General features: G+C 37.8%; 2 protein-coding genes across 3 annotated transcripts; both read right to left on the bottom strand.

The window, feature by feature from the left end:
* Positions 1–1,721: 1,721 nt before the first annotated feature.
* On the bottom strand, positions 1,722–7,680 carry l(3)mbn (lethal (3) malignant blood neoplasm). 2 transcript variants are annotated; one of them, XM_089259677.1, is made up of 10 exons: positions 7,424–7,680; positions 7,252–7,354; positions 4,628–4,771; positions 2,846–4,501; positions 2,678–2,779; positions 2,548–2,616; positions 2,434–2,490; positions 2,309–2,377; positions 2,171–2,248; positions 1,722–2,111 (listed from the first exon to the last, which is right to left on the bottom strand). In XM_089259677.1, the coding sequence occupies exons 1-10, from the start codon at positions 7,454–7,456 to the stop codon at positions 1,771–1,773; spliced, it is 2,652 nt and encodes an 883-aa protein (XP_089115803.1). In that variant the 5' UTR covers positions 7,457–7,680; the 3' UTR covers positions 1,722–1,770. The 2 variants fall into 2 exon arrangements, with proteins under 2 accessions (XP_089115803.1, XP_089115804.1); XM_089259678.1 differs by having other exon boundaries at positions 4,292–4,501; positions 7,424–7,679.
* A 3,964-nt stretch (positions 7,681–11,644) lies between these two features.
* On the bottom strand, positions 11,645–12,159 carry Cpr65Au (Cuticular protein 65Au). Its single transcript, XM_018102620.3, has 2 exons — positions 11,976–12,159; positions 11,645–11,911 (listed from the first exon to the last, which is right to left on the bottom strand). The coding sequence occupies exons 1-2, from the start codon at positions 12,113–12,115 to the stop codon at positions 11,725–11,727; spliced, it is 327 nt and encodes a 108-aa protein (XP_017958109.1). The 5' UTR covers positions 12,116–12,159; the 3' UTR covers positions 11,645–11,724.
* Between the last annotated feature and the right edge of the window lie 2,468 nt (positions 12,160–14,627).

Below are 14,627 nucleotides of genomic sequence, written 5' to 3'. Positions count from 1 at the left end.
TTGAAACCCAATTCAAGAACAACAGACCGAATGTTTTTTTAATCCTTTCTTTTTTATACCCTGAACCCATTGAAAATGGGAAATCAGGGTATAATGGTTTTGTTAAAATGTATGTAACAGGCAGAAGGAGGCGTGGCAGACCCCACAAAGTATATATATTCTTGATCAGGGCGACGAGCTGAGTCGATTTAGCCCTGTCCGTCTGTCTGTCCGTCCGTCCGTCCGTCCGTCCGTCCGTCCGTCCGTCCGTCCGTATGTTTGAACGCGTCGATTTCAGAAGATATAAGAGCTAGAGACTTCAACTTTTTTTTAAAATGTCCGTAAAAACAGCGCGCATATCGAGTTTTTCACTAAAAAACGATAACTCATTCCGATACTTTTTTATCGATAAAAAACCTTATCGAAGATCACTTAAATAATTATATCTCTTACATCTTTCAAGCTAGAGTCTCCAAATTTAAAATGTATATTAAGATGTATTTTAGACAATTTCGGTTTTTGTTAAAATTTACCCCCCACCCCTAAATCCACCCCCTCACCCTCATATTTGTAAAAGTCGTATATCAAATACTAGAGACTTGTGCTTCGGTATGCACATACATTTAAACATCATGATTACGTTCTGTAAGTTTCATTACGATCGTACGTCTAGAAATTAAATTATTCAACAAATAAGTTCTCATAATATTGCCAACACTGCAGCGCAACCCAAGCGCAATAGGTTCTAAATTTAACTCCTACACTTTTAGAGCTATAGTCTCCAAATTTTAAAAGTATATTCCAATGCATTTTATACAATTTCGGGTTTTGTTATATTTTGGATACCGGCTCAAAATTCACCAGAATCCCCAGTGAAGGTCAGATTCTAGTATAGCTAATTGTGAATGATTTGATTTGATGTTTTCTTTTAAATGCCAAATATTCAATAGAATATGTAGATCATATGCTGAAAGTTTCATTAAATTCGGTTTAGTCAATCGACGTTAAAAAATAACAAAATGTTTGGCCAATTAACAAACGCACGTGCTGCAGCAACAGCAGTTTTCCAATACGTGTGCACACATACATTCAAACATCTTCTAGCACATTCTTTGAATCACATCAGCAGTTAGTTTCGTTTAGTTCTGCTAGATGGCGTTGCATCAGTGAATCTATTTCAGTTTTGACATTGCAAATGAGAATAGAGGAGTGGCGTCATGGTAGAGGGCGCGGCGCTCGATCGTGAGGTCCCCGGTTCAAATCCTGCTGGGCGTATTGTAGTTTTCTTTTAATTGCTTCAAAACTTTTATATATTTGTGATTAAATTTCTCTTATATTTTTTCAAAAATCGAAATTGAAATTTTAACATTTTTATTAGTTTGGTTGTTCTTGCACATTCTTAAAGTCACATCAGCAGTTAGTTTGACTTAGATTTGGTAGATGGCGCTGTAGCAGTGAATCTATTTCAGTTTTGACATAGAAAATTAAAACAGAAGGGTGGCGTCAAGGTAGAAAGCGCGGCGCTTGATCACAAGGTCTCGGGCTCAAACCCGGAGCGTGTCGGAATTATCTATTTTAATTGTTTCAAAATTTTTATTTATTTAATTAAATGAGTTTTCTATTTAATTTATATTTTTAAATACATCGAAATTGAAATTTGAACCATACTAAATGTGCTTTTCTATTATTTTGGTTCAGGGTAGTATCTAGTCGAGCACTCTCGACTAGAGTTTTCTTACTTGTTTTACTTTATTTACATGTAAACTGTTACTAATTGGCATAGTTATTGTTTCACTCGGTGTCCTTGTTGAACCACTTGAACTCGTAGTGCTTCAGGGAGTTGTCGGCAGGCAGTGCTGCCTCTTTTCCCTCCAGTTTGCGCCAGCTTATGTGCGGCTGGAAACCGAACTCGTTCGCAATATACTCGACTATGCGCTCCACAGCATCGTCGCCGATGGCAAAGTAGTTGCCCACCTTATCGCCATTCCGGCTACCAGTCTCCTCGTGTCCATTGTAGTCTAGTAGGTATTTGAATTTGTACAAGTCGCCGGTTAGATCTGCACTGCCAGTCGCTCCTGTACTGGTTGTTGACTTTGATGCTTTGTTGGTTGTTGACTGCGGTGCGGTGTTCGCTGCTAACAAACCGTTTGCTGTTATAATTAATGAATAGATTTTGGCTGCATTCGCTTACTTGGCGTATAAGTTGCCGCGCCGCTGCTAGGTGGTTGTATTTGATTGGTTCCTGTCACGGCTGGTTGAGCTGCACTTGCTGCAAGTATACATAAAACGTATAACATCTAAACGCTTAACGGTAGTTGTCTAGGCTTACTTGGTGTGAAACTTGCTGAACTGCCTCCTGACGGTTGCGGTCTCTGCTGAGTCTGAGTTCCACCTAAGGCTGTAAATATATGCAAGTAAATGAAACTTAACAAATATAAAGTAGTCATTGCATACCTGGCTTGAAGTTGGCTGAGTTGCCTGTAGCCGGTTGCGACAGAGTTGCACCTAAGTCTTTGAAAATATGGAATATAAATAGGAGCTAACGAACGGGTATGTGTCTAGGCTTACTAGGCTTTAAATTGGCGGAGCTGCTGCTAACTGGTACTGGTCGCTGCTTTGGCTGTCCACCTGTTAGTGCTGTGAACATTTATAAGAGTAAGTAAACTTAACAAGTAGTTGAATTGGGTTCGAAACTTACTCCCTTTGCTCGTTGGTTGTTGTTGCTGCTGGGTTGCTGTCACGGCTGGTCGTGCTGCCGCATTGCCAACTATACTGATTGGTTGCTGAGCTGGCTTAACACCTATTGATTATTGAATTCTTAATTAGTTTAAGTTTAACTGAAATGCAAATTGGTTAATTGGTTTACTCAGTGGCTGTGTGTGTGCAACGGTGTGTGTTTTTTGTGCTGGTGTTGTTATTTTCTGTGTGTTTAACAAAGAATCAGAAGTTGACGCCAATATTGGGAGTTGGACTGGACTGGGCGCTGCTGCAACTGAAACGCGATTAGGAAGTAGCGGTGTGGGTGTCAAAATATTATCCTTCAACTGTTGTTTCCCGATGCCAGGCAGTGCTAAGCTGCTTAACCCAATGCCACTGAGGCCTGGAGCCTTGACTAAGCCTTGTTTAGCATTAGCTAAGGGCAGCTGCTGCTTGCTAGAGGGCAAAATTCCAACTGAAAAGTTTTTAATATCCTTGAATCCGGTTGTGGCTGGCGTAATCCTGGGCAGCAGCTCTACTTTCACAAATGGCTGCAATGTATTATCCTTGGGAAGCTGCGCTTCAAACTTGGTTAACGGCAATTGCTGCCTGCTCGCTGGCTGTGGACCCAAGGCAAGGCTATTTAAATCCTTGGCTTCAGTTGTGACAGGCGGAATTCTGGTCAGTCTCTCCACTGTTTTATGGGCTATTGGCAGCACCAACTGTTTCATGGAAGTCACGACGTTCTCATTGAGCCGCTGAGCCTCGAGTGCCTTGTTGGACAGAAGCTGCTGTTGCGGCTTATTCGCTGGCTGTGAACCAAAGGCAAAGCTATTTAAATCCTTGGCTTCAGTTGAGGCAGGCGGAATCTTGGTCAGGCGCTCCACTGTTTTATGGGCTATTGGCAGCACCAACTGTTTAATGGAAGTCACGATATTCTCATTGAGCCGCTGAGCCTCGATTACCTTGTTGGACAGCAGCTGCTGTTGCGGCTTATTCGCTGGCTGTGGACCAAGGGAAAAGCTATTTAAATCCTTGGCTTCAGTTGAGGCAGGCGGAATCTTGGTCAGGCGCTCCACTGTTTTATGGGCTATTGGCAGCACTAACTGTTTCACGGACTTCACCACGTTCTCATTGAGGCGGTGCTGCTGGCTAATTCCTGGCTGTGACCCAAAGGCAAAATTGGCCAAGTCCTTTGGCCCCGTCGCAGCAGGCGGAATCCTTGCCAGCTTCTGAACTTGCTCTACAGCGGAGCTGAGAATGATCTCTGGCAGCAGATGCTGTGGCAGCGGCGCTGAGGCGGAGGTGCTGGGCCTGCTCGTTACCAGCATGCCCTGCACCTTGGCAATGGCATGGGACAAGGCCACAGTGTGCGCATTGGCCACCACCGGAGGTAGTGTGGTCGCTGCATCTGTGGGCGTGGCAGCCGTGGGTGCTGCTCCAGGTGTCAGCTGAGAGCTAAACGAATCCGGGTGTTCAGCTAGAATGGCCAGATTTACGGTTGCCTCCTGCAAAGCATCCGCATTCTCCGAAATCGCCTGGCCAACGACTCCACTCTGTGTGTGTGTCTGTTGTGTGCGTGTCTGTGGGTGCGTGTGACCTATGAACTGCTCACCTGGCACAGCGGCTGCCGCCGGGGACAGCGGCTGCGAGAGCGGACGTATCTCGTTTTTCGTATTGCGATTGCCTTGAGCACTCGCAGGGTTGTTCTTCGTTTCTGGCGAGGAGTTGCCCAAGAAGCAGCCCGAACAGGCGACCGTATGGAAATTGTGCTTGGTCACAGGCGTCGGGGTGCGTTGCGTGCTCGTCGTGGGCGGCGGGCTCTCTATCAGTTAAAAATCAGTATAAGTTTTGAATAAGCAAAGGGAACAACTTGTGAAGTCTCAAATGACGCCCTAGCAAATCGTGGGGCCACAAGTGGAGCACTTCACTCTGCTTCATGTATACTTACTGGGCGCCTTGGGACCCGCATACGGAAAGTTCTTCATGGAGATGATACGAAATTTGCCATTCTCGTCAGTCGCATAGACAGTTACATGGTAGATGCCATCGGCGGTGATAAAGCCAAATTCGCCCATTACAATGCCATTCTCGTCTGTCAAAAGGGCGGAAGAGAAGCTGATTAGCATTTCATAAGCGCGTTAAGCCGACCTAGTCGTAAGTGATTCACCGACTCATGCTCTGTAAGCTGTAGCTGTCGAGTGCTGGGGGATCAACAATATTCGCATTCTCTTGAAATCGTAAGGCTGTAGTAATGTGCTATCGATATTTATCGTACTTTTTCTGGGGGAAACATCTATATACAATGTGAATAGTTTGTGCCATTCTATTTTATGTATGTTTGTTTGATCGAAGTTATATAAGAAGAACATCCTATCAACTAACTCAACAAATATATCTTTAATCATTGGCCATATATTATAAATGATGTAAAAAAATAAGAAAATAATCTGCAGACTTTCACGGGGAATCGATAGCTATCAGGAATATCATTTAAAATTGATGCAACCTTTAAACTTAAATTAAAGATTCCTATGCATCTATGCTTACAGCTGAAAGTATTCCAGGGTATTGGGTACAGGGCATTGTGACAACATTTCATAAATTACCTTCATTATTGGTGCTCAGAAAGCATAACTGGTTCAATTCTTTTTTTCATAATTCGTTTGACAAACCAGCCAAACAGGCGCTGAAGCTTGGCTATAAAGATAATCATCTAATAAACTGTTGTGTTATGATGATGATCGTCATCTTGTTATCTGCCGCTGCCTCTGCTTCTTTTGTCAACACAAGCGAATATATGTTGAGAGTTATGCTCGTCTCAGCTACATCCTGCTACAACTAAAGCCACCCACCTGTACAGCACCTGATACAGTCAGTCTGTTGCGGTTTGAGTTTGCTTTTGTTGCGCTCACGGCTAGCCTAAACGAGTTTCGTTTCGCACTTATCGAGTGCCGATCGCGTTCTTTAAACGCTTTAATGCCTGTTGCGCGATTGTTTGTATTATTTTAATGTCTATAATCGGCTGTCAATTCTTTATGACCGACTCTGACGCTAAGGCCCGTGTAAGATCTTAGTATATAGGGTATTCAAATGTCACTTGAAATATCAAAAGTTAGCAGAAAAGATTATTGTTTGCTTTTTTGTTTGCTTGATTGTAAAGATTCGGAATAGGAATGAGATACTTTAGTAGAGAGATTGAGAGATAGTCTTAGATATTCAAATGTTTGAAGTCACTTATCTTCTATATTTAGTTTCAGGAATCTCATAGTCATTGTAATTTCAGATTTCTGAGCCTCTCCTTCTTTAATAATATTCATGTTAATTAAATTTCAACTAATACTCTGCACCCATAGGATATAGTCTTGTGATAATCTGTCTATTTGTTGATCAGGACTGCTGAATCAATTCAGTCCTGTCTCTCTATCCTATAAAGGAGTTTTCCAAGTTTGTTTCATATAATTGATAGCTACACCCGAGCCACTGCCATCAATCAGATAGGTTATTGACCTTCATCTATTAAATTGAATCTTTTATGTCTCTAGAGCTAAATTTAGGCGTTTTGCACATTTGTTTATATCTAAATCAGCTTGACTGGTTTCATATTTATATGTCTATATTTTTTGCTTAACATTTTTATTGTACTACACATTTTTTTCTTTGCTATTTTAAGATCAACAGGAACTGTTATACAAAGTTTCAATTCGGTTCCTCATATATTTATATTTTCGCTGACTGTTTATAATTTGTAATACTTTTAGAAAAATAAATATATATTGACCTTCAGCTTCACTTTCATTTGCAACTCCTATAGAAGAGAACTCCCTCAAGAATGCTCCCACGTCTATTATATACGATTACGATTTAAAATTATAACTATTCCAATACTATAATTCATTCTCTATGCAAATGCGTTCCATAGACCGTGCACAGCAAGTTACTCAAGCGATTTGTGTGTCTGTGCGCGCTTCCCAACACATTCAACTCTGGCATTTGATGTGGGCTGCTTTACCGAGGAATATATATATTTATAAATATTGAGATTTTCGGTCATTTGAATTCGTATTAAAACCGATATGAAAACGATAAAAATAACGATCAAAATCCATAAATATGTCAAGAGATGCTATGGAACAGCGCTGTCTCTACATGTTATGCTAATTGAAGAGGTTCTTAAGTTTTTGAAAAACTTTATTACCAATTCGAAAAAGCAGACAAAACAAAACGGCAGCCTTTGTAGCTATAGACAGAGTTGAGGCCAACACTGAGACATCGGCAGTTGGAGAGCTGGGGAGGTGGGGACCTGAGGTATTTCAATTGATATTGACCCGCAGCACGTCGGGTGTCAGCAGCTGCAGTAATTAGAGACCTCTAAACGTGTATTGCACAAGCCGTTGGGGCAGTTGCGTCTCTGTTTGTGGCAGTTGCACAATGGCCAGTTATGCCTTTTATGTCAGCATGATGCAGCTCAATTTACATATATACACATACATTTGCCTATATGTGTATGTGTATGTGTGTCAATTGATTTTACATTTAATTAGCAATTAAGTTAATCCTTTTGCTGCCTCTCACCTCGACTCTCGGACCGATGCTGTTGCTCCTCGATGGTGAAGCCGAACTTGTAGGGACGCACAGTGGCTGCCAGCAGACTGTGACAGCACAATAAAGTCAGCAGCTTGAATAAATTAAACAGTTATAAATTAATTCACACACTCACACACACACACACACACTGCACACTTACTGCACAAGCGAGTGCCAAAAACATTTGGCTCATTTTGCAGCTGCTCTAATTTATTTGTTTTAAATTAACTTTTAATTATCTTTTTTGAAAGCTAAACACAGCTTGTATATTACTATAATTTATATTTATTTTTATATTTGAAATGAATGCGTGGCTGTGCCGTTATGCGACGCGTCTCTCGGCTGAGCAGGCGACAAGCTGAAACACACCCCACGATGTTCGTCGACCAATTGACAAACTAAATAATATTTGGTAAACATTATAAAACATTGTCAGCTTCTACAGCTGGATGAGCCAGCTACAGAGACTGCTGTGTTTTGTATGTATATTGTCTGTGTGTGCACACGCGTGCGTGTGTGTGTGTGTGTGTGAGTTAGCATTTCAGCTACCTCATTCATAGCTGGCTTCTGCTCTCTGAATACCCTTTGATAATTTGTTTGCTTGTTTATACTCATCTGTTGGCAGACTCTAAAAATGATAGGATTTTTGACTTGAGATATAAAATATGTATGTAGATATCAGAAATAAACTGAGCTGATTATATAGATATTTATGATCACTTTAACTCTATGATATATAAGTGAACATTTTTAGAACCAGAACCTGAATTCTAGATGATTTGTTGATGTGAATCGGAAACAAAGCCTATAAAGTAGATCTTGCAAAAAGTAGGTCAATTCAAAAGAGCTGAATATATGTATATAAAATATGTATTTAATTAAAACTAGCAACAGTAATAATAAAACAGTCCACAATATTTAGAAGCAATATTTTATAGATATGATAATATATTTCCTTGTCATTCTATATATATAATTTATTATTATTATTAATTTTTTTTTTTTTTTTTATATAAAAAATATTTTTCGAATTAATATACTTAAATTTTAATTTTATATATATGCATATTTCATTCCATTAATTAAATTATTTTTTTTTTGTTAATTTTTTTATTTATTTTTAAATAAATACAAATAATTTCCTTTTAATAGTTTTAAAATTTTTCCAGGGTATACACAAGTTGTATACACTGAGAGAACACTTCATCTACTCCAGTATAAATAATTATTGGTATTTCTCAAAAGTTGTCATTATGCCATTGATTTGCATAGTTCGTAGCGAATTGGAAGAAACATGAATCAGGTAATATACTATATATATTGACACCTACGAAGACTGGCTAATTGAAAACTATCTGGCCAGTTCTGTAAATAGACGCCCAGTATGATTTATCGGCTCTGGCCATTGATGCGGCGCTCAGTTGTCAACAATGTGAATGCAATGAGGAAGAGTTCGATTGGCATGCATCATTAATTAGCCAGTCCTGAGATGCGTTGCACTTGCCGGATGCTGCGAAGATGCATCGAGTGAGCTGTCAGTTATTTTCTTGTATCGTAAAATATTGCTGTCAAGTTCAAGGTATATTTTGAGCGCACTTCTGTGCGCTTCATTTGCATATAGATTGCAACTACAGCTGCAGCTGCCTAGTTCAATAATATATTAAATAATCAGCATTAAGTTGATTTAATTGCAACTGCCGAAAAGTATGCAATGAAAAATACTCAAGTTCGTTGCCTAAGTCTTTTGTTTTGATTGTGTTTTTCAAGCGAAGCCCAAAAGTTGAACTTGGCTTTGGATTGCCAAGTGCGAGCTATGGCAACTTGACACATACTTATAGGTGGTGCAACTGACTACAGATACCCTGTAATATTTATTTCATTTAGTTGATAGACTACAAATATTCCTTAATATATATTTCTCAGCTCAACTTTTTGCTCTTGCAGCATTTTTCGTAAGCTTGAGAGACAAAAGGTGGCGAATGGGACTCGATTTGGTTTTTCTTTAGATATTTGCTGGCCGTTAAATGGGGATATACAATAGGTAAGGTTTTAAATACATAAATTCAGCTTGGTTCTTAATTGAATAAAGATAGTCATCTATATATGGTATCAATGTATTATCATATATTCTACGATAGATTTGCAGATGTTATACAAATACATATGTGTATATACTTGTGTTTCTATTCAGATATGTATAGTTGTATAAGCATGAATACATCTCATTAGTGCATGCATATTAGTTATAGTTAAAATGTCTATACAAGTCTCTATTAAGTACGCATCTTAGATTCATACAGCTATCTGTATTGATTTGCATCTACATATCTTCGTTCGATTCGCACTCATTTAGTTTGTGTTCTTCACACTTTTTAAGTGTGCATAACTATGTTGTCTTTAGATCTATCGACCTAAGTGCTTCACGCCATACGAGACTAGGGTAATTCAATATCCACCAATTGCCTCTAATCGTAATGGAGCAATCAAAGCAAACGGGTTGCTGCGCATCGAGGCGCTCGCTGCGACTGATCGAAGCTCGCAGCTGACCCAAACCTTTATACTTTGTTGCAGTTGGTCATATGTCAACATTGTTGCTGTAGCTTGAAGCCTAGTTGCTCATTTTTTGCTGTTACTTTTTGATTTGTTGTGCATGACTTGTTTAATGCTGCAAAGTGAACTCAAGTGCTTATTATTTTATTCGAGGGATTTTAACAAAACTAGCTAATCTTAAAGATTATTTTGCATTCTTTTTTCAGTTTATAATTGGGTTGTAAAAGAAAGAATTTAAAAAATCATTGAGAAATAAAAAATATATATATTCAGAAAAAGGTTATTGATCTTTATGCAAATATTTTTTAGATCCACAACAATTTGAATTGACTTTATGGCTTTGGGAATATGTTTACGTTAGCTGAAGCTCAAGCTAAACTGCGAGCCAGTGTTGAGCAATATTCCAGCTTGTTTCCGACAGTTCAATTAGTATCATTTGCAATACATTCACATCAGTCGTAGATCAACTTTTATGGCTATACATACTTATTTACAGCTTGAGAAATTGACCTTGAAAAGTTTTGGTTTTTTTTTTTTCTTTTAAATAATTTTTATCTTTGATTTTCGATTTTGATTCGCTGCTCTCCGCTAATTGGCCAAAAATTGTGGATGCATAGCTTTCATTATGTACCTATTAATTACAAAGAAACCAAAATGCCACAAAAATGAGAAAAAAAAACTCGTTTTCTCACATACACAAATTTTTGCGAATTTCGTTGATGATGCAAAATTAACGGCGAAGGTCGAGCACGGTGCGTACGCGTGAAACGAAAAGAAGAAGACCACGGAAAAAGAAAATAAAAATAATAAACATTATAATATATACATGTATATGCATATATTATATATGTATGTGTATGTTTGTATGTATGCAAATCGAGTTTTGGCTTTTATGATGAGGCCCAGCCAGCCAGTGTTACGTAATACTTTTCATTTCGCTTCAGACCTAGAACACGTTATGCAAATCAATAATTAGGAATCGAATATCTAGCCATTAGCATAACTTCTAGCGCATATACACCGTCTGTTATCTAGCTAGAAACTAAAAGTGGTTATTTAGCACACTGATCCGGGTTATAACTTTCCTTGCTTCTTCATTTTGTTTGTTTTTAAAATGTATTTCTATCTTGGCTAGCGGGGCATTAGTTTGAGAAAATGTTTGAATAGCCAGAAGACGAACGATGTTTTACGCTGATGCCAGTCGCTCCTGTATGTATATGCATATCTATAGATAGTAGATTACAAGGATTGAAACAGAAATATCTATCCCAGTACAGGCTATCTGGTGCCACCCGACGGACTTAAGATTTCGAATTGCTCGAGACGCCACAGCAGCGGTGAAGGTCACGAATTGTATGCAGAGCAGGCAGCTACTTATAGTAGTTGGTTTTTAGCAACTCAACTAGGAGTTACTCTATCCTAGCAGCTATCAAAAACTGTAAGCAAACAAATACTAAAATCTATACTAACGGAAATAAATGACGAGTCTCAAAATCAGTTTACCGTCCATGCCCATTTTCAGAGAGTATTCGCATTGATAATATATGTGCATATGTTTGAGCATCGATTTTTATGTAAATTCCGGCGTAGCCATCAGATCTATTTGATTTCCATTTGTGATTTGACGATTTGCATCTTCGATAAAAGAATAATCAGCATAGCTTTTGGCTCATCTACAATGCTCAATATGCATATGTATGTATGTATGTATGTATATGCATATGGGCAATTATTATTACACTGATTCGGATTAAATATACATGATTAGCTTTTTATTTTTATTACGTTAAATTTTATTTTACTCAAGTGGAACACTTTAACATATAATTGCTTGTTTTTTTTTTTTTTTTAATTTAAATTTTCAATTTTTTCAACTGTTTAATATTTTTGAGGTTTTGTCTGTCGTGGTGTCTAGGCAACTAGCTTGATGGTGGGATGATAGCCCGTTTCGTCAGCCGTAAAGGTAATCTCGTATTTCTTGCCATCCGGCGCCGTCCAGCTGCTGGAGCCGGACACAGTGAGCACGCCCTCAGCATCGCCCACGCCCGGCTTCAGCACGCCCTCCTCGCTGCGCACAATGCCGTTGCTCGTCTCATAGCTGCCAAGTGGAAGGATCTATGTATATCTATCGAGCTCCCCTGCCCAATCTGATCAGAACTCACTTGAATGAGTATTTGTCGACGCCATTGTTATCCGTCTCCAGTCGGATGACCTCCGCCTGCGCATCATCTGGCCGGGGTAGGGCGAGCACGCAGCTACCCGCCAGGCAGACGACAACAAATAACAGGGTATAGCCTTGCATGTTCGGTTCACACTTGACTGCACTTTACTAACCCATTGACCGCAACGCCGTTTGCTTTTATATCCGATTCTCGCCTCTAAACCTATCCTAAACGCCAACGAAATAAGACAAAAATAATGATAATAATAATAATAATAATGAAAAGAAATCGCACCGCAAGCCAAGTAAACAAATTAATGAACAAATTCAATAAAATACTTTTTAATTACAGATTAACACATTGCACTATGGGTAAAAAGTCGATTTTTTTGGCATTAATTGTAAATGAAGAGCTAGGAACTTGAAATTTTAGGAATATATTATTAATATTAAAAAAGAAATTCGGATTTTTTTTTTTTCACAATTGGGCGTGGCATTCAAATTTTCCGCCCCTTTTACATATTATATTAAATTAAAAATCATTACCTGTGGGCTCAAATTATTTTTAATAACTTTTTTGTACACTTTTAGCAACTTTAAATTATATTTTTATTATATTTCATCCAACTGCAAGCAAATATTAATATTTGAAGACTCTTAGGGATATATAAAATATATGCGATATAATTTTAAACTGAATGGTCTTCATTTTCTTCATCTAATTCAAAATTTAACTCTAAATTTTTATCATCAATGTTTTGATCTTCATTTTCCTCATCTTCATCCTCATTTTCGTCTTCATTTTCTTCTTCAACTAAGGTTGGCTCCATTAAGCCTTCAAATGTTGCTGGTAATTGAAAATTGGGATCTTCCAAAAGTTCAATAACTTATTTTGGGAATTTTTTTTTCTTGTTTTTCTTTTCGCGTTCTTTTAAACTGAGTGAAGAGAGAAGTGGATCAGATGAGTCTAAAGCCCTATTAAATATATCAGTTAAATTCCCTAATCGGCTACATTTCCTGGCGTGAGATTTCCTATCATTTCTATACAGCTTGTTCCGGGATTCAGACGCGTTTTCTCCTAATATGCCAACAGGAATTATGCAAGTGCCCATAATTTGGTATCCATGCACCAAAATTTTGTGAACATCATTGATATTTCCACTTCCATTAGGCCTGGGTTTATCCACATGAAGACCCATTTCATCCCACAGCCTCCGCTTAATTTCTTGTTTACGCAATGATACCTTTTGTTTGTCGACATCCTTAACACGCCATTTTTTAATTTCGATTTTGTACGATATTTTCAATACAAACTCAAGGAATCGAATCCAAGCATGCAGAGGGCTAATTCCATATTGCAAATTCGTAGAAGAAGTTCTAAAAATTTCCGAAGTACCGAAGTACTTTCCAAAGTACCTTCACAAACAATTATCACCCTGCCTTCAAGCCACCTAGCATGATGCATTTTAAACCTTTCTAAATTCCGGTTGCACTTTGGCAGATGCTTCTTTATATACTCTACAAATTGCTTTACTCTTTTATCAATTAGATTATTAATATTTTCGCTAATATTATTGTTAATTTTTTCAATAATAAAGTTTTTTACCGCGTCTTCTTGGCGGTTGTTGTTGGTCCATACCTCCACAAGCTCTGCACGACAAAACTCGTTTTTAACTGCAACAACTAATTTTTTTCCAAAAGGAACAAAAAGGAGCAAACGAGGTTAATAGATTCCGAACCTGGACATAATACACAACAACTGTTATATCAAACCTCTGTGAAGTGGTGTGCTGCACAAAAGTAATACTCCACGGAACACAAGTACATTTGTTAATTTTTAGCTAAAAATACACACAGACAACACACTGGACAACTGGACAATAACACAATTACAATCAAAAAGTAATAGCAATAACTTATTGTACATACCATTAGGTACGTTTTCCATTATACACTTTTTTTTGTTTATGTTTACACAAAAGCTCCACTTTAATTGCAAGTTGAACAAAATTTCCCGCGCTTTTTATATATCAAACGCAACTATGCAACAGCTGACTTTGAGTATGTGTAAAATATTAATGGTAGTCGCTAAATTTTTAAAAAAATACTTTTTAATCTAGTTGAAGTATATATATTCAATAAATAAAAGAAAATTTTAAATTGTGAACAAAATTTTTTTTGAATAAATGCCAAAAAAATCGACTTTTTACCCATAGTGCATTGGTTTGGCACCACAGCCAAATGCATACAGAATAAAAATCATTTATTGTCATTCCACAAATGCTAAAAACAAATAACAAATACAAATAAATCAAAAACAAATCAAAAAAATTATAAAAACGTCAAGATGTAGCTAAATCAAAATATCACTGATCTGTCATTATTTAGCTATGATAAATCTACTGCGAAGTGCTTTTGCGTTGCATCGCAGCGCAGCAGATCCAGAACTTGATTGACTTTGATTTTCTATGACCTCAGCATGAGATAAGCTCAATTACTATGCAGTTGGGTTGCATTGCCATTGAAAGTATACTTTAAATAAAGGCATATTCAATTTGAAATATTGCGTAGTTAGTATTTAGTATTTATCAAGCAAAGCAAAGAGAGCAGAAACTATAAAAAAACAGTTTAGTCTGCTCAAAATTGATTTAAT

This window comes from Drosophila navojoa, chromosome 4 (assembly GCF_054131105.1).
Source record: "Drosophila navojoa isolate 15081-1374.11 chromosome 4, UAZ_NAV_1.0, whole genome shotgun sequence".
NCBI classification, from domain to species: Eukaryota; Metazoa; Arthropoda; class Insecta; order Diptera; family Drosophilidae; genus Drosophila; species Drosophila navojoa.
This window is presented reverse-complemented; position numbering and strand designations above follow the sequence as displayed.

Excerpts from the sequence above, each read along its gene's own strand:
- Cpr65Au (XM_018102620.3), bottom strand. The coding sequence starts at position 12,115 with ATGCAAGGCTATACCCTGTTATTTGTTGTCGTCTGCCTGGCGGGTAGC. Across the intron at positions 11,912-11,975 it reads GTCGACAAATACTCATTCAA|CTATGAGACGAGCAACGGCA; the intron begins GTGAGTTCTGAT and ends TCCACTTGGCAG.